General features: G+C 40.8%; 1 protein-coding gene across 1 annotated transcript in view; it reads right to left on the reverse strand.

The window, feature by feature from the left end:
• LOC124277164 (WD repeat and FYVE domain-containing protein 3-like) overlaps positions 1–22,074 on the reverse strand; it is a 116,561-nt gene that overhangs the window by 4,940 nt on the left and 89,547 nt on the right. The window contains 27 exon segments of the mRNA XM_046712830.1: positions 17–214; positions 750–861; positions 1,232–2,027; positions 2,575–2,634; positions 3,077–3,199; positions 4,040–4,273; positions 4,826–4,918; positions 5,934–6,088; positions 6,917–7,043; positions 7,045–7,062; positions 7,443–7,655; positions 8,000–8,091; positions 8,647–8,800; positions 9,464–9,570; positions 10,276–10,393; positions 12,231–12,350; positions 14,054–14,108; positions 14,955–15,038; positions 15,881–16,027; positions 16,375–16,434; positions 16,973–17,121; positions 17,682–17,902; positions 18,264–18,426; positions 18,552–18,634; positions 19,737–19,869; positions 20,321–20,398; positions 21,479–21,580. Of these exon segments, the coding sequence (XP_046568786.1) occupies positions 17–214; positions 750–861; positions 1,232–2,027; positions 2,575–2,634; positions 3,077–3,199; positions 4,040–4,273; positions 4,826–4,918; positions 5,934–6,088; positions 6,917–7,043; positions 7,045–7,062; positions 7,443–7,655; positions 8,000–8,091; positions 8,647–8,800; positions 9,464–9,570; positions 10,276–10,393; positions 12,231–12,350; positions 14,054–14,108; positions 14,955–15,038; positions 15,881–16,027; positions 16,375–16,434; positions 16,973–17,121; positions 17,682–17,902; positions 18,264–18,426; positions 18,552–18,634; positions 19,737–19,869; positions 20,321–20,398; positions 21,479–21,580 (3,995 nt within the window).

A 22,074-nucleotide genomic window follows, 5' to 3' on the forward strand; every position in this document is an offset into this window, starting at 1 on the left:
GACAGAACTGACTGACCTTGAACAGAAAACCTGTCCACAGTTCCTACAATGGTGTCGCCGCCCGGAGAAGGAAAACTTGACAGAGCAGGAAAGACAGCTGTCCACTCCCTCATCCTTCATCCAGTGGTCAGCCACCACACGGCCAGGCTGGTCCGTCACTGTCCAGCTGAATATCCTTCCCTTAGCGTCACCCACATACACAGTCTTGTGGTCCCTGGAACACACACAGCAGTTTGTATACACAAATTACCAACCACTACTCACTGTACACCTGCCCTTATACATGTTTATATGTTTGTTTGGCTGCTGTCGGTTCTGCAATATCATAGCAAACTGAAAATAATGGGATATTTGTTGACCTGTGGGAGGTAAATGAGCTTGTTTGATTGTTTAACAAGCAAACTCATATGGAAATGGATTACTTTCTTTATCTAACTAACAGCTGGTTACGAAACAGTGACACAGCAATTCAACAGAGACGTAGGTCCCATTCCTTCAACAATGCAGAACCTCACTTTATCACTGCAAATAGCTGTAATATTGTCGATGAGGCGTTAAACAATATTCACTCACACAACTCATTTTGAAAGAATATTTATCATCTATAAGCTGGTTATTACAAAATATTTTTGCCTGAAACTTGGAACAGTTCGGTTGCATGAAAATGGCAAATGTAGATTTGAAAGTGAGAATCAAGTTACAATAACCAGGATAACATAGACAGATAACATGAAGGACATTAAACTCACTTGGAAATGGCGATGGCTGTGACAGCAGCAGGGTCCTTGTTGTCCTTCCTCTCGAACGCTGTGTGCATTGTCAACTTGCTGCGGAACACCAGCTGACTCTGCCACTGGAAACCTGGCACAGAGATGAATACTATAGCAGTAACTGGTTTAATGATCAGTATCACTTACATGCTTGACTCGACCCTGCACGTTTTAAGCATATGAAAAACCATGGATATGTACGATAAACACTGTTAATTGCAATCTGCACTGAATTTCACTAGTTTACAACGTGATTAACCAGAGCTCAAGAGCGGATGTGATGATGTGCTATTTTCGATGACGTGAATATGTGTGATCACTGGGCAACTTTTTTTATGGGAGCCACGGATTACCCCGCGGTTTAACCGAATCCGCAGTATTGCGAAGAGCGTTATTGCGAGGGATGACTGTATATCAATATAAAATATGAGCCAAAATGACTGACATGCGTCTTCCCTCACCTTCTCTGAGAGTGTTCTTGTTCTTCGGCTTGTACTTCTTCAACACCTCCTCCATCGACTTCTTCGAGTCTGCCACCTCACCATCCTGAATCACAACAAAGTCTGAACTGTTGGATCGAGATGAGTCGGACTCATGCCCCGACCCCTTCAAGTCAGGATGGCTCTTGCTACGACCATCAACACCAACACTGTTTTCCCCACTAGCAACAGCAGCCAGACACGGTTCGGACTGACTCGGCTGCTGGCTGTTCGGAGATGTCACCTTATCTTCATCGCCTAGTTCCGTGAGAACATCTAGAGCTGTGTCGAGGGAATGTTCCCCTGATTTGATGCTGGAGCTGTCACACTCTCGACTCAAGTCATCTCCATCACCGTTAGTACTTGTGCCATCCTCGCCTCGGTACAAGTCACTTGTGCTACTCGTCGTACTCAGATTGGACTCCAGTCTTTCAAACACATCCTTGTCTGCATCACCCGTGTTTGTTTGTTCTCGCTTCTTGGTGTCGCGGTTCTTCATCCTGTTGATGTAATGATGCTCACTGTCTGCAGATGACCCAAGCTCACATTCCTTTGCTGCCAGATAGTCAGGATCTTTAAAGTCTTTCAACAAGTCCACAGCTGAACGAGCGTCACTGTAGCTATCACAGGACTCTCGGCGAGCTATTTTTGGAATTCCGATTGGTTGAGTATTAACAACAGGGGAGGTAACCACATCCTTCTCCTTGCCTGTTTCAGGCTGGTCCTTGGATTTGGTCTTGTTTTCTATCGGCACTTGGACATACTCAACACTCCACATCTGCGATAAAACATTAAATGTTCTTTTATATAATACATTATAACATATCTTCAACAATTACTCACGTCATAAACATACTTCAATCATTATTCCAAAGTCACTAAACAAGGTAACTGAGACAAAACTGGAGTCTTAACTGAAGCATATAAAGTTTTCCCTCTACAAGCCTTAACTGGACTCTGGTAGCATCATTTTCAGCTGACATACATCTTATTCTATTGACTATTTTTAGCTGAGTCCACTGGACCAAATATTTTACTGACTTTGAGTAGACATTATTGGTTTGTTAAAGTCAATAACCAATTTCTTGCCTGTTCTCTTAAGAGCCATGATAAATTTCAACCAAGCAATATATAGCTACATTAATTACTTAAGACCCTGCCCAATTTCACACTGACAATTTACACCAATCAAGGAGAGCCTAGGCTGATTTACTATCTGTCACAAGTATATTCACCATAAGTGATGACATTATCTCTGAGGGTAAGGTTCTCAAAAGAAGGTAAAACATAAACACAAATCTGGTTGTCCAAAGGACAGTTCTTACCCTGACAACACCATCACTGCTTCCTGTCAAGATGACATTCTGTGGGTCCCACTCCATCATCTGAACACAAAACAATAAGTTGCTCAACTTTTGATGTGTTGGATTGTATTAGCTTCTACAAGTTAGACAAAGCTGATTTGTAAGGCTTGATGGTACTGGAAATGTATCCTGCTGTAGATTCCTTATAAAAGAAAAGCATGAACAACTTGGGACCTAGTCTGATCTGGATTGCCCATGAAAGACAAGCATGAAGTACAGGGACCTCTCTTGCTCTTGATTCCATATAATAAATAAGTATTTGTTACTGGGGTCCTATTCTGATCTGGATTCCCCATGAGAATCAAGTATGAGCTGCTATTTTGCCATGGATTCCCCACAATATTCAAGTATGAGGAATACGGCACCTATTCTGATCTGGATTACCAATAAGAGACAAGCAAGGCCACATTCAGTCTTCATATGGGTGTGATACATTGGCATTGTGTGGGTGAGCCATACTTGCCTGTGACATGGCCACACACAGGATCTGTTGGTTACGCCCTGTGGAGGTGTTCACGCTAGCTATGCCTTCACCATTGGTGTTCCAGATGTGCAGGTAGGTGCCAGAACATGTGGCAATGTCACCCTGTGTGATACATAGCAAATAAGGTCAATACAAGAAAAAGTCCAACTACTGTCTAACATGAGCATTAACATTGACTTTAATAACAGATTTTTATGAAATTATTAAAGGTTGTTTCAGCTTGAATAAATATATTTACATTTTCATCCACATTATTAATATATGAGCATCATTTTTCATATAGTATTCTCTATAAACAATCTGTTGGAGGCATCTATGGACACTAGGGGTGGGTATTGCAGGGAATTTTCATATTGCGATATATTGCCATGCAAAAAGCATGTATTGCGATATGTATTGCAATATATTGCAAGAAGGTTTTTTAAACAAAAAAATACTTATAATCGAGTTAATGCTTGATTTATAAAGCAAAAACACAACAAAATCACAATGCTTGATTAGGCTTTAATAAAATGTTTTAATCATGACAACAACAAAAAGTAAACAATATTTGGCACAAATAAAACAAGGAAAGGAACAATCTAAAAAAACTAAAATATCTGAAGATTTCCGAGTGTTACGAAGTTTTCCGGATGCAGGTCAAAACACCGGTTTTCGATCAGCGTATCGCAATACGTATCCTTTTCATGTCTGAACCGGTAAATACCAGTAAACCAGTTATATTGCGCAGCCCTAATGGACACTGTTGACGCTATGATTAACTGAATCAAGAGTGGTAGGCTTGGACTACTCTTATAAGGTGAATTTCATTAGGTGAAGACAGAAAGCATACACGTCAATTTTCTCCTTATGCAGTGGTAATTTACTGATCAAACACAAAGTCACAGACATAATGAAAACATTAACAGTTCCTGTGTGTTTGTCCGTGACAAGGCAACTCACCGTCAGATCATTGATGGCTACAGCAGCCACAGGTGCTACATGGCCTCTCAGCTGATGTACAAATATCAGCCGGCTCATATCCCAGATAATACAGGTGCGATCACGCGATCCACTGATGATCACATTGTATGCAGGGGAGGCTGCTAGACACGTGACAGGCTCAGTGTGGCCATACAATGGGCGCTTCAGGAGAGCTTTCCGCTCTTTAGGAATGTACTCCCAGACGTTCACAACCTGGAAACAGATACCATGGTATGTAACTTTCCATTCTCAGTAGCTGAAAAACACCACTTGATATAGCTGTTTGATTGGTCTGTTTGATTGGCATTTTAGAAGTTGATGGATAATAGAAAAGTATAATACTTTATGGATAACAACTTCTTTATTTATTATGATGCCATGTTTCAGTATAGCTTCTTATACCGTTGCCAAGCAAGAGTAAAGTGCTGTTCTGTATTACTTTACTCTTGATTGACAATGGTGTAAGAAGCTATACCGAAATGTTGCATCATAATAAAGTTGTTATCCATAAAGTATTATACTTTTCTACCACTTGATATAGATAGTCTTTAAAGGGATCTAACCATTTCTAGGAATGTAAAATAATATGCCGACTATTAAACAGATTTGAGGCCATTAGGAAAGATAAAATCAGTGTTTAAAATTTATTCAGTTGATATTAACAAATCCTCATGTCTGCATACACCAGCTGGTAATAGAACAAGACACAAAGTTGGAATGGCTTTAATCCTTCTTCACAAATAGAGTGATTTTATAGGAACTTACACAGCTGAATCCTCCTGTGATAAAGAGTTTGGAGTTGGGGCAAGCAGCACACAGTATCTCTCCATTGTCCAGACATTCAAACACTGCAGAGGCCTGGCCGAGACAAAACAGATCATTACTTCATCATGGTGACATGGAAATCAATCTGCCTGCTGTCATACTGCTTAAGTGAGTGAGTGAGTGAGTTTGGTTTTACGCTGCTTTTAGCAATATTCCAGCAACATCACGGCGGGGAACACCAGAAATAGGCTTCACACATTGCACCCATGTGGGGATTCGAACCCGGTCTTCGGCGTGACGAGCCAACGCTTTAACCACTAGGCTACCCCACCGCCCCCATACTGCTTAAGGGGTTGCCCAACCATATGTGAATGACTGAGGTTTCAAGCACCCTGTGGCTTTATTCCATTCATGAAATTTTGGGTAGGAGAGGCTTCCACCATGATAACATTTTCAACACTGGAACTTGCATCATTGTCATGTCAGCTCTTAACCTACAAGTCTGCACCTCACCCATTGTTTTGAATATCATAATTGGTGAAGTGAGTGAGGTGAAAAGGGACTTAACACTGTGTTTAAGGCTACTCCATAGCAGCATGCATGGACGTGTGTGTTTGTGTTTGCCCCTGCTTGTACACTTTCAGGATGCCAGGTTTCCAAGTGAGATACAATGGCTGGATACCCAACTCAGACATAGCATACTGACTCTGAGTCGACCAGTCTTTGTTCTATGTCCTTTAGGCCAGTTTAATGCTTTTAGGCATGGCAAAATTGTGAGCAGTGATCAACACCACTGCCTAACCCAACCAAGTGTCATCACTACCGAGCAGCTATGGCTACATGACTTTGAAAATATTCTTCATAAAAAAGATAGGAAAACAAAGAAGGGCAAGCAGTTATAAAATGAAAGTTGATCAGCATAGTCTTTGCAATTATTTTAAAGTTACAAAATTAACTAAGGTTTCCATAAGTCTTTTTTCAGGGCTATAAGATGCGTAAAATATTCACAACTGATCACCATCCCACTTGCTATTTTACATTTTCTAGATTGTCCAGTTGGTGGAAACTCTTGAGCACATTCCAGTGAGCTGGGAGCAGGTCCACCTACCCTATCAGATTCGTAGTTGCCGATGCGGACACTGAGGTCGGAGTATCCCCAGGCCAGGTACTTGTTGCAGCCCGGCGGGATGAGGACTTTGTTCTGCTCCACAGCCATCACATACTTCTCACTGTGGAAGATCTGACCCACGGCACTCTTTAGCTCTGTAACATAGAGGACACATATATATTGTATGGGACACCTCAGCCTTATACTGACTGAGTTTGGTTTTACGCCCGCTTTTAGCAATATTCCAGCAACATCACGGCGGGGGACACCAGAAATGGGCTTCACACATTGTACCCAAGTGGGGATTCGAACCCGGGTCTTCAGCGTGACGAGCCAATGCTTTAACCACTAGGCTACCCCACCGCCCCTCAGCCTTATAACATACAACAAAGATACAATGTTCAGCTCTATAAAAACAGTACAGGTATTTTGTACAACAGAATCAGCCTACCTAAGAAAATCAGTAGAGAAGTACCACACTATGGAACATGTACACACTAAAATAGGAACTGACACACTAATTGCAAAGACAAAATCCCCATAGACTTTGCATCATAATGATAGGAGCCAGCAATTTTGAAAAGAACAAAGCTCAGTAGATCATGCAGAGTGTAACCTTTTGTCTGTGGACTTTACTATGTTCAGTTGAATCTCAGTTTATATATTCTACAGTCATTGTGAGTGGACAACACTTGCACAACACTTGTCTGTGGACTTTACTATGTTCAGTTGAATCTCAGTTGATATATTCTACAGTCATTGTGAGTGGACAACACTTGCACAAAGTGGGGGCATGAGCATCATGTCTAGATACTGTGCAGCCATTTAGTATAGATGCCTCAAGTCAGCTTGGAATGGGAAACACAAAGTTTCAATGTTAATCATTGGATTATTCAAACCTCCAAATCAGCAATTATACTGAAGCATAAACTCCACCTGCTAATCTGTGATCTAAGGCTGAGGCGGTTTACTTGTGTACCTACCTTTGACAGGCTGCATGGAAGGTTTTAGATTGTCAACATTGTGGAAGAAGAGTCTGTCCGCTGAGGTGCTGGTATAGGAGCCCATGGGGAGGGGGTCCAGGGCACGGATGTTCAACTTCTTCTGGGGGGTGGGGCCGCTTGAACAACTAAACACACAACAGCATACATCAAATATACATCAAATATACATTAAACACGCATACATAGAATAAAGTTGTGGTTTTGAAATTAGTCCTGACTAAGTAAGGTTTTATTATGTTTTTAGCAATATTCCAGTAATATCATGGCAGGGGACACCAGAAATGGGATTCCTATATTGTCCCTGGTCTTCAGCAAGAAGCGCCATTGCTTTAGCCACTAGATTAATCAGCGTCAAAACACTCATGTCAGAACATTAAATGAAATCTGTCTCCAAAGAAGAAAGTGAACAGAAACAAATCAATAATTGCTAATCACTTGTATCACCTGTACAGAAAATCATCTACACATTAGCACCTGTTTCTACCAAAGAAATCTCTCCACCAACCTGTTTGGGTATTTGTCCAAAGTTGTTTATGAAACCAATGGTTGCGTTCTTCTTTAGAGGATCATCGATGCTGTAGATGTCCACGTTACCTTCATAGAACAAGTGGTGGAACACATTGACCGACTCCACAGCTGGTGGTCCACGTTGCTTGCAGCCAAAGATCAGGTCTATCCATTCATGGAGGTGAGCGCTGACATAGTCACATTCAAGGGCCTGGCAGTAGGAATAGACAACATTGATCAGTAATCATTTCATGACAATACAGCCTGAAGAAGAACGCTGATGAAATGAGCGAAAGACCTATTATGGTGGTTTGTAAATGTAGGTTTGTCCAAACTAGTTTGAGACTACAGCCTAAAAATAAAAATATACAACCAACTTGTTTACCATAACAGTCATCCCTATGTGAGTCATTTGATGTACATTCAACTCCATATATGGTCAAAGGCCTAGTACAGTGGAGAGTTGTTAATTGGCAGTGGGGGGTACAGAGATTTCTGGGAATATTACCAGTGTGAGGAGCTTCAGTTAACACACTGCATGTTGCAGTGACATACCTCTCTGTGGGCTCGGATGAATTCTCTAGGGTCACCTTTAGCCCACGCTGGCAGTATGACATCACCAAGCTGGACACCACTTTGCTTACAACCTACAACACAAACACACACACTGTAGGAAACAGTACTACCCATTCATAGCATAAATCTATAAACAGTCACGTTCTACAAGTCCTCAGTCTTCAGAATAGTGTTCTGTGATTATGGAGGGGAAGGTGTGCACACCAATATTAATAGAGTACTACAGTTATGACGGAATCATAGGGACCACTAATTTCAGCTTGTAATAATCATAATGAATCAGAAGTGTTTCAATTAAAATACATAGCAAGAGTCCGGGACAACAATACCCAATTTGTTATAACTGTCAGTTCATTTTAAACATGTTCATTATAAATGGAGATGACTGCACATTACTTTCCAGACAATGAACAAAAAAACACAATGAGACCATAAAAATGAACAAGTACTTGAAAGAATTTGCTTTTACATTGTATAACCATGATTCATGCCACATCATGTCACCAAGAATGTGATTAACCCACTGTAACCCAAGTATCAAACTAACACCAGGTGTTCAGCATAATGAGTAAATGCTTTAACAAATTAGCTAACTCTAATGACAAGCTAAGACAGTGTGTCTATACCTAGGTCAAAGTTGTTCTTGTTGATCAAGAAGTCTGGGAGGTAGAAGAACTCTGGAATAAGCTCTTTCACATCGGCCATGTTGTGTTTGGCTGCTGACAACCAGTTCTCTCGGACGCTGTGAAACATTCTGTCAGCCAGGTCAAAATGACCTCCCTTAAAATGAAATGAAGAGATCAAATTCTGATTAAAGTACACATAGTGGCTGAACTCTAAGGACTGGTACCTAGTTTTACATAAATGATTATACAATACAATGGTGGTCATGCTGACTGGAATCCAACATTTAGCCACAGATGCCCTGTTTCTACAAGGCAGTATTAACAAAATGTGGAATATTTTTAAAGTAAAAATCAGTTTCGATGTGATACTAACTAGATTCTCTGAGGTCTGTGACCAGGCATTGGTTGTTTGGGCGAATGTGTGTGTGTGTGTTGGGCTGGGTCTGTGGTGCAGCTGGGTGGTGTGGAGAGGATGGGTTTGTGTGGTGGATGAATGGATGGATGAATACTGGGGAGTGGATGAGAGAGTGGTGTTGAGTAGATACATACAACTGGCTGTAGCATGGGTTCGTTGGATGGGTTTGTGATGTGGGTGGTTTGTGGAGATACTGGTTTTGTTAGTGGTGTGGAGTTAGTGGCTGGATGGCATCATGTAAAGGTCTGTTAAGAGGTTGGGGTGGATGGGTGGATGGGTGGATGGGTGGATGGTGTGGATAAGGTGTCCACATCCACTACACCCCAGAGTGCAAGGTCAAGTCCAAGGCCCCCCTGTCCACCTAATCACAGTCTGAGATATGATGCCACAAGAGTCTCTCACCTGTAGTTTCAGGAAGTGCTGAGTGAAGGGTTCCATCCTGACTAGATAGGAGGCTACGATCATAGCTGATGAGTAGTGAGTGCCGTAGTGGTAGGGAGGGGTTTCACCTGCAAACAACAAACAACAGCATCATTTCCTGTCGCAATCAATGACTCCACAGCCATATACACTAATGTAATGTAGTGAGCGAGTGAATGCTCAAGTCCTCACCTTCATCACAGCTGTTAGTAAGTAATCAGTGAACAATGTTGAAATTGATGGATACAATTAGCCATGTAATGTAACCAGCTAATTCAATCACAGTCCTCTCTTACTACATGTCATACTAATCTCCCTCAGTGTTTCATGACAAATGATGCATCCATTACTTACTTCAACTTTACGCTTTTCTTATGTATGTTGGCCTTTGGCCTTGAATACAATAAACTGAGCTTAATTGACACATGACTTATGTTCACATATCCTAACTAGACAAAGATATTCCCCTAGCATTCATCACTAGTGATCTCCAATGAATGAGTTTGGTTTTACGCCGCTTTAAGTAATATTCCAACAATATCCCGTCAGGAGACACCAGAAATGGGCTTCACACATTGTGCCCATGTGGGGAATCGAACAAGGGTCTACGGCATGACGAGCGAAACTCTGTAACCACTAGGCTACCCCACCAGCCCGAGTGATCTTTAACAATCAGTGCTATCCTCAGCATTCATCCCTTTGATCTCTAACTTACATCACTGACATCGATCGCTGACATTTGTAAGCAGTGATCAGGTAACAATCATCACTAGCCATCAACATGCATCACCCACCTTGAGGATCATCCCACTCATTGTATCTCTTTTGGAACTGTTTGAGTCTGTCTGGGGACTGGGCCCCCATTGGAGCTGACAGGTCTCGGAATGTAGAAGCTTTGTACAGGTCCATCTCCTGCAGGTGGAAACAGACTCTATGTCAATACAACAGGAGTACCAGAATGTACTGCACTATAAACAGCCGAATTGTATGAGATACTTACTTCCATAAATAACCTCATGATTCAGACAGTGCATGTCATCGTTAATAGATGATTAGTATTAATTACTGAAATTAATAGTTTAATTAATTTTCCATCTTGGTCTGGAAAGAACAATGTATATTTTCTCATGAATCTGCAGAAAGAAGCTGTTCGTTGCTGTGTTACCTGCTGGGAAATATGTTAGATAAATTACTAAATACCAAATACCCCATCTAAATGCAATCAACAACCGTCTTCACATTAGGTTAAAATGTCTAATGCACCTATGTATGTTACCATTTTTACTTTTATTGATTACATATTGTATGCAGTATATACTATCGACAAAAAATAAGGGAACTAAGAAATTGAATGCAGCAAACGTAGAGGTGAAAGGGTGCGTTACCGGAGCGTTGCACCCGAACGCAATTTTCAATGCCAATGAAATTCCACATGATGCATTATCAACACGTGATGCACGTGCACACAGAAGTCAACCTCTGTCAACGTATTGGAGAACTCACAATCACTAATGCAAGAGAGTTCAACACATGCTGAAAAATGCCTCCGAGGCAGTATCTCAATGAACAAACAAAATGGAGAATTGTGGGGATGATAGAGGGGGGGACATCATTGTGTCAAGTTGCCCGAATGTTGGGTAAATCAAAAGTGTAATTGCACGCCTGTGGGACAAGTACAGTCAAACAGGTGGGGTTGCAATGAGACCTGGGGCTGGTAGACAAAATCAACGACACCACGACAGGATCGTCTCATTACATTAATGGCCCTCACGCCAATAGGTTCAAATCAGCACCTGCCATCAATAGGGAATTCCGTGACACTCACTGGGCGGAATTTAATTTCACACTCAACCGTTAAAACTGGCTCTATCAAGCACGCCTGAAAGCAAGGCGCCTTTCAAGGGTGTTACCCTTACAGCTCACCATAGGCTTTCAAAGATTGGCATGGGCTAGGCAGCATCAGGGACGGGCTTTGCGCCATTGGCGTTACACCATGTTCTCAGATGAGTCAAGGATTTGCCTCAGATTCACAGATGGCAGAAAACGTTGTTGGCGCCGTAGCGGTGAGCGGTATGCCAGAGCGGCAATTATTGACCATGATCGATATGGGCGTGGTAGTGTCATGGTGTGGGGTGGGGTTACACATGACAGGCGATCAGATCTGGTCATCGTTAATGGATCCTTGACTGGTCAGCGATACGTTGACGAAATTTTGCGTACTGCCGTGGCTCCACTGACTAATTCTGAATTCCAAGATGATAATGCCAGACCACATCAGTCCCAAATTGTCACAGCTTATCTCCGACGAGAGGGCATACAGACATTGGACTGGCCCTCTAAGTCCCCAGACCTGTCCCCAATTGAACATCTATGAGACATTCTCGGTCGAAGGGTGTACGCCAGGGACCCCTCACCCATCAACCTGGCCCAGCTTGGTGCAGCTCTTCAGGAGGAATGGCGGGCAATACCACGGGCAACCATCCGGAAATTAATCAACAGTATGCCATCAAGGTGTCATGAATGTGTTGCCCAACATGGCGGACACACCAGATATTGAACTTTACGCCCACATTTGATTTAGTGGACATTCAGACCAATTTTACATTCACTGTCATTTCATCAGTTCCCTTATTTTTTGTCGGTAGTACATATACACTCTTGTACCAACTTGGTGGTTTTGGGAGATATAAACTGAACATATCAGTTATTTACTTTATTCATTATGGAACTCAAAATGACCAGCTCTTACCTCTGAATCATAGTCATTGATAATCCAGGGAAACACAGGGTACTGCATAAGGTCGTTGTAGCATCTCCCTGCTAGGGTGTTCAGGTGCATAAGGTACTGGAAGTTGTTGATCTCTCCACGCTATAGACAGGCACACAACACACAAAGTCAGCAGGGAAGTCAAAGGGGCCAGGGCCCCTGTTTCACAAAGCTCTTGTAGCGCTACGACTATCCTATGTCAATGTTACAATATAGGAGGTACGGATACTACGAGAAAAGTTATGAGATCTTAGGCTTACGAGAGCTTTGTGAAACGGGGCCCTATAGCTAGTCTCTAGGGCTGCAACAATTTGATTCATCGAAAATCGAATCTGACATCTTAGTTCATCTATTTCAATTGTTTCCACACAGCGAGAACGTAATTTTTAATCCAACTCTAGCCATTTCGAGCGATGAAATAAGGCGAAATATGATTGGTTGACGCCAGGCTAATTATCCAATGAGCATTATTATTTGCAGACATCGCAAAGTTGACGATGGATTTCACGGTAAAAAGCCCACTAACTTGAACTCTGAGAGTTAAATGAAATCTGATGTATTTACTTGCATGAAGAATCGAAACGAAAATGATCGAATCGAGGGTCCTATATTGAAAATCGAATCGAATAGAGGTCTGGATGAATCGTTGTAGCCCTACTGGTCTCATGAGTACTATGATGACCTTAACACCCATACTCTTCTCATTCATAGAGTGCACATGGTAAGATTAATAATAACAAGCATTGTCACTAAGGTGACATAATCCTCCGCCGCAAATTAACAAATCAACCTTATAAAGTAATGAAAGTTTAAGATGAAGTTAAATGTCAACAAAAACATGACCAGTCATCCTCTCTTGATATCTTGCTCTTTAGTTGTTCAAACACACACGTTTTCAAGACTGACTTTGACCTTGACATGAATGTCATAGTTGTATGAAATATGCACAAATAGTACTAAAGAAAATGCTTATTGAAAAACATTCAAGGGAAGTCTTGAAAGTCTATGAAGAAAATCCAGTGAACCGTTTTTTAAATATCTTGCTGACAATTCAAGTTAACAAGCTGAAATCTTCAAAGTGTCGTTGTGACCCTGAAAATTATGTGCAGGTCACCAAAATTGACTGGGCCCTGGGCCTTCCCTAGATGAAGCTTGGTGTCAAATATGAAGAAAATCCAGTGAATATTTTTTGCGATATCTTGATGACTATCTTAACATGCAATTTTAAATGCTGAAATCTTCAAAGTGTCTCTGTGACCTTGAAAATTAAGTGAATCAACTGGGCCATGCGCCTTCCCTAGATAAAGCTTGGTATTGAATATGAAGAAAATCCAGTGAACGGTTCTTGAGATAGCTTAACATGCAGGTAAAACGTTAAAGTCCTCTTGTGACCTTGAAATGAAGGTCAAGGTCACCAAACCTGATTTGGACCTTTCTTATACTGTGATGAACCTAGGTACCAAATATGAAAAGAATCTAGTGAATGGTTCTTAAGATATTCCAATTCGTACGGACGGACGTGCAAATATGAAAAGGATCGAGCCTAATACTATATCCCCCGCTTCATGCTCAACGCACGGCGGGGGATAATAAATTAATCAACTCCTAAAAGAACTTCAAAGGTTATGTTTACATTTAACAAATAAACTCTTACAAATACACTTTGTTTCTTCATGGACTAACTAATTACCACTGTAAGTAGTTGTTATTGTTTTTCAGATTGAGAATGTATCATAAAGGTAAGAAGATGATGTTGAAGGTTTCAGATGACCAAGCAACTCGCTGAACCACCCACTGACACCTACCTCCCATCTCTGCGTCACAGACTTCTCCCCAATCAAGCTGCTGATCAGGCCGCCACTGCAAGGAGATCAACATGTCATTAAGGCCTTAGTTAATGTGAGGCGAGGTGAAAAGGGGTTTTAAGTCATATTCCTAAATGACTGCATTTATCCAATGCCATGCAAGTGTATGTGCAAGAGTTGCTGCTTACCTTGACTTATACAAGTTTTATAGTGCTAGCCTACAAAGGTACCCTACCCCAGTTTAACATAGATACTCCCACTAAAACACAGCAAACAGTCTTCAAACTGACCAGCCCTTGTTTTAGTCCCTCATAGACAAGCATCAGGCCAGACAACACTAATCTATTGAAGTCTTTGGCATGATGTGACCAGGGATCAAACCACCGACCCTCCATTCTCTTAGCAGTCACTCGCTCCACTAGACCACAGAGAATCTGACTGGTTTACGATATCAAAATGATGCCTATTCTCAAACAAGATGGACATGTCAATTATGTCTTTCTCCATACTATGCTGAAAACAGAAAGTGTTCATGAGAAAATAACTAGGAACTAACAGGATTGGCAGATTGTCTCTAATGTTTTATATTTTGCAATATTTTAGAACATGGTAGAGTGACAGGAACCAATTTTAACCAAGGTTACTGAAATACTGTTGCTTAATGAACTGGAAGTGAAAATATTACACCCTTAACTTTTTGCCCTTGCAAGATAAACACTGTGTTTAGATCTTGATTCTCTGTTATTCATAAAGGGATTAAAATGGTTTAACTTAAACATTAACCCCCTTTTCATATAAAGTCAAGAATGACAGATTATTCCAATTAAACCATAAAAAATGTCCAGAAACGTCCAGAACTATTTAGCATATCATTGAAAAGTGCAAAGAAATATAAACATACCCTGACTCTACTTTGGCATTCTGTTTCTGTCCTGACACCGACTGCTGGGCATTGTCAGTAATGGCAGTGGCCACCGACAGAATTCTGAAATCATCATCCATGTTTTAGTAAATAAAGAAGTCAATATTATGTAAAATGCAACCATGTTACAACTAGAAATTCTGACATTACTCGTAAATGGGCTCAGAATGCTCATAAGGCATGCTGGAGTGAGTGAGTTGGATTGTACTGCTGCTTGAGGAAGTCATGTTATATCACAGAAAGACAGTTAAATGAGGGAGTAAAATGATGCAGCTCTCAGTCATTTCATTTGGGTGAACCCACAAGGACAGATGTGGTGCTTACAAACTATAGGAATTGAGTGAGTGAGTAGCTGCAATCAGTGGTGTAAAAAAAGCATCAGTGAGTGAGTGAGTTTAGTTTTACGTCGCACTCAGCAATATTCCAGCTACATGGCGGCGGTCTGTAAATAATCGAGTCTGGACCAGACAATCCAGTGATCAACGGCATGAGCATCGATCTGTGCAATTGGGAACCGATGACGTGTCAACCAAGCCAGCGAGCCTGACCACCCTATCCCGTTAGTCGCCTCTTACGACAAGCATGGGTTACTGAAGATGAATTCTAACCCAGACCTTCACGAATGAGTGAGTGAGCGAGACATACGTGAGTGGATTTTAATGCAGCTTCAATCAGTGATGTAAAAAAGCATAATTTCATGTGAAAAAGAGTAGTGTTCGTACCATGAGGCAGGTTGTTGCTTTGACATTTTTTTCTCATTAGGTCACGACATGAGAGAAACATATAGTCTAACATCCACACATTCCAATAATTTTAGGCCAAATCTATTTTTCATTACACATAAATCGTGGCAGCTTGCATTTCTGTAACATTCGTAATTTGTCTTGGTTCCTGTGTAAACTTACTTTGCATACACTTTGTTCCTGATCTTGCGCGGGAAGGCTAGTAGATAGTTCCTGCCGTCAGCAGAGAAGACCTCAATAGCAATGGGCTGGAGCAGGTAGCGGCGTTTGTGCACCTCTCGCACCTCATCATAGGCAAACTTGCTGCACCTGGACATTACACACACAATCAGCTAGGTTAAAATTAATTGTCTAGTGCTGTTCCCCCTCCCCAAGTACAATATCAAACCATTATGACTACCTGATCCCATCTCCTTGTACCACACGCACTTAGTTCTGAAAAAACAACTGTACCCTGATGCCCACAAGACACCTATGCAATATCACCCAGAGGAACATAGATACCTGTCATTTTATTTTCAATAATTCTCAGTAATTCTCTATGAGTAATGCTTGCTCCTGACAGATTCTATGTTTGATTATAGTTCTCTCCTATTACATTCACAGTCAATGAAAAGAACACAAATGCTATTCTCTGTCCAGTGATACAAACTCACATTCTCTTTAGAGCACCTCCACTGCTCATAGATGACTTGGGAATGATTGGATCGTGATACCTGGAAGATAACAGAGAACTACAATGTTCCAATAACAATTACTATTCAACTTATTTTGGAATTGATTGTATCATAATTCTGTGACATATACCAAGTTTAACATCAGTTTTGTTTATAAAAACACAAAGATTTGATACATTATATTTGAGAATCAAAACATACCATACAAGATATTCATAAAGATAAAAAATTACCCTAAAAATTCATATTCATGTCTGTATTCATATTCAAATATGACATTTTTATCTTCAATGTATTACTAAAACAAAATTCACCAATGAATAATAAGATTATATAACTGACTGACTGAGGTAACAATAATATACCATCTCTGAAATGTATGATACGGTCAGACTGACTGACTGAGTTTGGTTTTACGCCGCTTTTAGCAATATTCCAGCAACATCACGGCTGGGGGACACCAGAAATGGGCTTCACACATTGTACCCATGTGGGGATTCGAACCCGGGACTTCGACGTGACTAAGGTTATAAAAAGTGGACAAGAACACTTATAAGTTTGACAAAGTGACACTCACTCAGGAGGAAGAGTATCAATATCTTTGATCTCCCTTGTCTTGAGTAGCGTGAAGCCGTCAATCACATAGAAGTGTTCCTTGCCGAACAGTAGCAGTCCTTCTGCTGTGTCAAGACCCTGAATCCGTGCACATCGGAACATGTGGGTGATCTGCAGTGGAAGATAACAGAATGGTAATCATTTGTATCACTCGATTTATGCTGCCTATTGCATCCATGCCATTATTTTGCCCGTTTATTATTGTAGGTATAGATTCACATCAATGGAGGTTCACTGACTGACTGAGTATGGCTTTACGCCGTTTTTAGCAATATTCCAGCAATATCACAGCGGGGGACACCAGAAATGGGCTTCACAAGTTGTACCCATGTGGGGAATCGAACCCAGGCCTTCGGCGTGACGAGCGAACGCTTTAACCACTAGGCTACCCCACCGCCCCCCCAATGGAGGTTCAGAAGGGAGCCAAGTGTAAATGGATGAGAGATTATGATGGGTCCAAATTCAGAAAAACTTTTCCTCGAAAAGGTCTGACTGATCTCATCAAATTTATCAAATTAATACTGCACACCAGGCAAGGCAACAATAAATACAATCTCTGAAATGTATGATATGGTCAGAGCATCAATTAATCCATGTTCCACAATCTTGCCCCATACCCAACCAAAAGCCCATATTCACATGCAACAGGTAAGCTAGGCTTTGGCACCAACCTTCTCCTTGTCTCCCAGCAACCTGAGGATAGCCTGGTTGTCTCCCTTGTCCCCTGTGGACTGACCCTCCTGCTGACCCTCCCCTGTGGTTGTGTCTGACCGCTCTCCGTCCGTCGTGTCTGCTGTGTCCGTGCTCTGAAGGTCATCCTGGTCCTCATCCTCCCCGCCAGACCGCTGACTGGTCGACCGAGGTAGAAGCTTTGGCATATTCATGATGTCAGCTGCAGACCAAAGAAACCAATATTGACTGATCTCGGTTGTGACAGTTTTAATGTTAGCTGTTTCATGTCTCCCTCAGAATTATTCCAGCAACATGACAACTGCCAGTAAATTTCCGTGTCTAGACCAAGTCACCAGGCTTGACAAACCAATCCATTTGGTCACTTCTTAAGACCAGAATGGGTTGCTGGAAACCATCCCTAACACAAAATCACCTGAGTGCTAAGATTACTTTGTGGAATTGGGCCCGTGTCTCGTGCATAGAAGTCCCAACATCCTCTCTCGAAATTCCAAGAGTGCAGAAAACTGCTGTACAAGGAGATTCATCTGGTTGAAAAACGTAACAACACATAATGTCCTCACCTTCTAGTGACCTGTCTGCTCCATTCTCAGACTCTGCAGACAAAAGATCAGCATCACCAGTGCGCTGGATGGGCAGAGATTCCATACCCAAGATTGTCTGAGGTCGATACAGCTCACAGTATTCCTTGCTATCAAAACTGATGGCTACCTTGTACCTCAGAGGCTGAAAATATCACCAAGGACACAGACAATAATTACACAGATCATGTCCAAAGCCTTCTTCTCTAATTTTATTTTCTTAAACAGGTCAATTTTATAAACCAACTATAATTTAACATGACTACTTACACTGTCCTCCAGATCAGGCCTGTATGGGTAATGCACATAGAACAACTCATTGCAGTGCATCTTCTTCCTCATTCGACATGGACCTGCAACACAAGCACAATAATGAAACTACTTCCTGCCTTGATGAAACACATACACGCCATGCAAAAGTCATAAATACCATGCCAATGTTATTAATACTATGCCAATGTTATGAATACTTTGAAAATGTTATGAATACTATGTCAAAGTTATGAATACTATGCCAGTGTTATCAATACTATGTCAAAGTTATGAATACTATGCCAATGTTATGAATACTATGCCAATGTTTGAATACAATGCCAATGTTATGAAAACTATGCCAAAGTTATGAATACTATGCCAAAGTTATGAATACTACGCCAATGTTAAGAATACTATGCCAAAGTTATGAATACTATGCCAAAGTTATGAATACTATGCCAAAGTTATGAATACTAAGTTATTAATACTATGCCAAAGTTATGAATACTATGCCAATGTTATGAATACTATGCCAATGTTATGAATACTATGCCAAAGATATGAATACTATGCCAATGTTATGAATACAATGCCAATGTTATGAAAACTATGCCAAAGTTATGAATACTATGCCAATGTTATGAATACTATGCCAAAGTTATGAATACTATGCCAATGTTAAGAATACTATGCCAATGTTATGAATACTATGCCAAAGATATGAATACTATGCCAATGTTATGAATACTATGCCAATGTTATGAATACAATGCCAATGTTATGAAAACTATGCCAAAGTTATGAATACTATGCCAAACTTATGAATACTATGCCAATGTTATGAATACAATGCCAATGTTATGAAAACTATGCCAAAGTTATGAATACTATGCCAAAGTTATGAATACTATGCCAATGTTATGAATACTATGCCAAAGATATGAATACTATGCCAATGTTATGAATACTATGCCAATGTTATGAATACAATGCCAATGTTATGAAAACTATAAGTTATGAATACTATGCCAAAGTTATGAATACTATGCCAAAGTTATGAATACTATGCCAATGTTATGAATACTATGCCAAAGTTATGAATACTATGCCAGTGTTATCAATACTATGCCAATGTTATGAATACTATGCCATCACTCAGTGATACACATGTCAACAGTATGACCATATAACCAATGGTACCTTCTGTCATATCCAGCTGCCACTTGTCCAGTCTGTTGCTGACCTCCGGGCCCCATATTCCCCGAACTCGCAGCAGCTCTCCCTCCATCTGGCTCCACTCCTCGATCAGGTACTTCTCCATGTGCTCCTGGCTCTGTTGTCAGAGGCAACAGAGTTAGCACCAGACATACCATTACAATTACATGCTTGTTACATATACTATTTCCTGCTGATATGTGAGTGAGTATGGTTTTACGCCACTTTTGGCAATATTCCAGCAACATCACAGCGATGGACACCAGAAATGGGCTTCACATGATATTAAATGTAATGATAATTGAGAAAACAAAGATGCATTAAATGGAAAGTAGCATCTTTTTCTGAATACTTGATAAACCTTCAATGGTATTCTTGTAACTTACAATGATTTATTTCCAGAACAGAGCAAGTAGACAACAATTGGGGCAAAAGTGATTTAAACACATTACTGCTTGCCTCAACATGAACAAATTACAACATGAAGATGAAATACTGACATTAATTCAGTGAACAGTCTGCTCGTGAGAAGACATGTTTGACGTCACCAACAGGACACAAGATATTACCTGCAGATACTGCTTGTGCTGAAACTCCACCACATCTTTGACTAAAGTTACATGGGTACTGGTCCACATGTAGAAATCCTGCAACATCATGGCATGAGTAAAGTGAATGGATCTGACCTTACAGGCACTATAAAGGTGCACATTGATGTCTACCAAGGATGAATTGTTGGTCCATAAATGGAGAATATTTACATGAAGATGTTAGTGATGTCTTTGAAGACTTACATGAAAAATACATGGATGCTAAGTACTCATATGAACATGTATACAGACACTGAGTACTTAAATGAACATGTCATTAATACTGAGTATTCACATGTATACACACAGAGATACCAAGTACTTATACTTGGGGGCTTGGTGGGGCGAGCTGGCTAAGGCGCCAGGCTAGTGATCCAGCGGGCGTGAGGTGCCGGGATCAAGCCCACCTGTGACCGGGTGTAAAAACCTTGGAGTCAACTTTGTGTGCAGACTCTTTCAGTGTTGTGACAACCCCTAGTGTACAGTACACAACCCTCTGCACTTAAAAGAACCCACGAACCTGGTATATGACCAGATGGTGGCCACATGAATACATGCAAACACCTAGTTGCGGGTACAGCAACGTGCAGTAAACTTGGAGAAAGTACTGTGACTATGTGTCCCAGTCCACCCAGCTGTGAATGGGTACCTTGTAAGGATGGGAAAGCCGCACTAACTCGGTGCGCCTTATGGCAGCAAGAGTTGTATGATCTCCAGGGAGCTGAGACTGATAATAAGATGTGCCGTTGAGATTGACATCCAATGATCGAGGGGAAAAAAGCATGCACTAGTGCATGGATATGTGCGCTATAAAAATATCCAATAATAAAAGATAATATATAAACAAATATTTAAACATAAACAAGTTTTCTTTGATTGGCATTCTAGAAGTTGAAGAGATCAAGAATGATGACAGTTTTTTTTCTGGATATACAACTTCTTTATTTTGTAAAGGTGACATTTCGACATAGATTCTAATGTTGTCAAGCAAGTGGTGTCTTGACAACAACATTACAATCTATGTCAAAACGTCGCCTATACAGAATACAAAAGTTGTATATCCATGAAAAAAATGTCCTCAGTTTTCATAGATAACAAGTATCCACACAAGAAAAGACAATGACGGAAAGTACTTACATGAATATGAACATTTGACGCCGGTGATGACTTGAGGGGCAGCTCTCTCTTTGCACGGCGGGATGCCAGACGAAGAACGCCACTCCCTACTCTTTGTAGTTTCTGTTAACAAACAATTCCTAGACTGAGATATACAATCCTACCTAAGTTATCCTGTAATATATGTGGATGTTATAGTGGACACAGGTATAACTTATCACTGCTCAGCATTTCATACACATGAGAAATAGGTATCTTGTACATGGAACCTAATGCACAGAATCATTCACAAGAGTGTTAATGAGTAAAATAATAAAACATGGCTACACTTAATACCTAGTTGGGGATAATCATTTGTTATCATAACACCATCTTTTCTAGTCACAAGAATGAACTATCCTAACGAAGCAAAACTAATGGAACAGCATGAGTATACTAATTAAACAAACAAGTAACTCCTTTGTTTGGACAGTGTACACTGTGTTGATAACAAACGAGTATCACTGCTAAGAACCAAACGATGCCATGAGGGTAATTATGCCAGAATGGCCGAAAAGTAGTAAACACCAACTAAGATAAACAAAAAAGGTTAGTTTGGTTTGGATGTTATTTACCAA

Source organism: Haliotis rubra, unplaced genomic scaffold, assembly GCF_003918875.1.
Source record: "Haliotis rubra isolate DU_JTF1 unplaced genomic scaffold, ASM391887v1 Scf219, whole genome shotgun sequence".
Lineage (NCBI taxonomy): Eukaryota > Metazoa > Mollusca > Gastropoda > Lepetellida > Haliotidae > Haliotis > Haliotis rubra.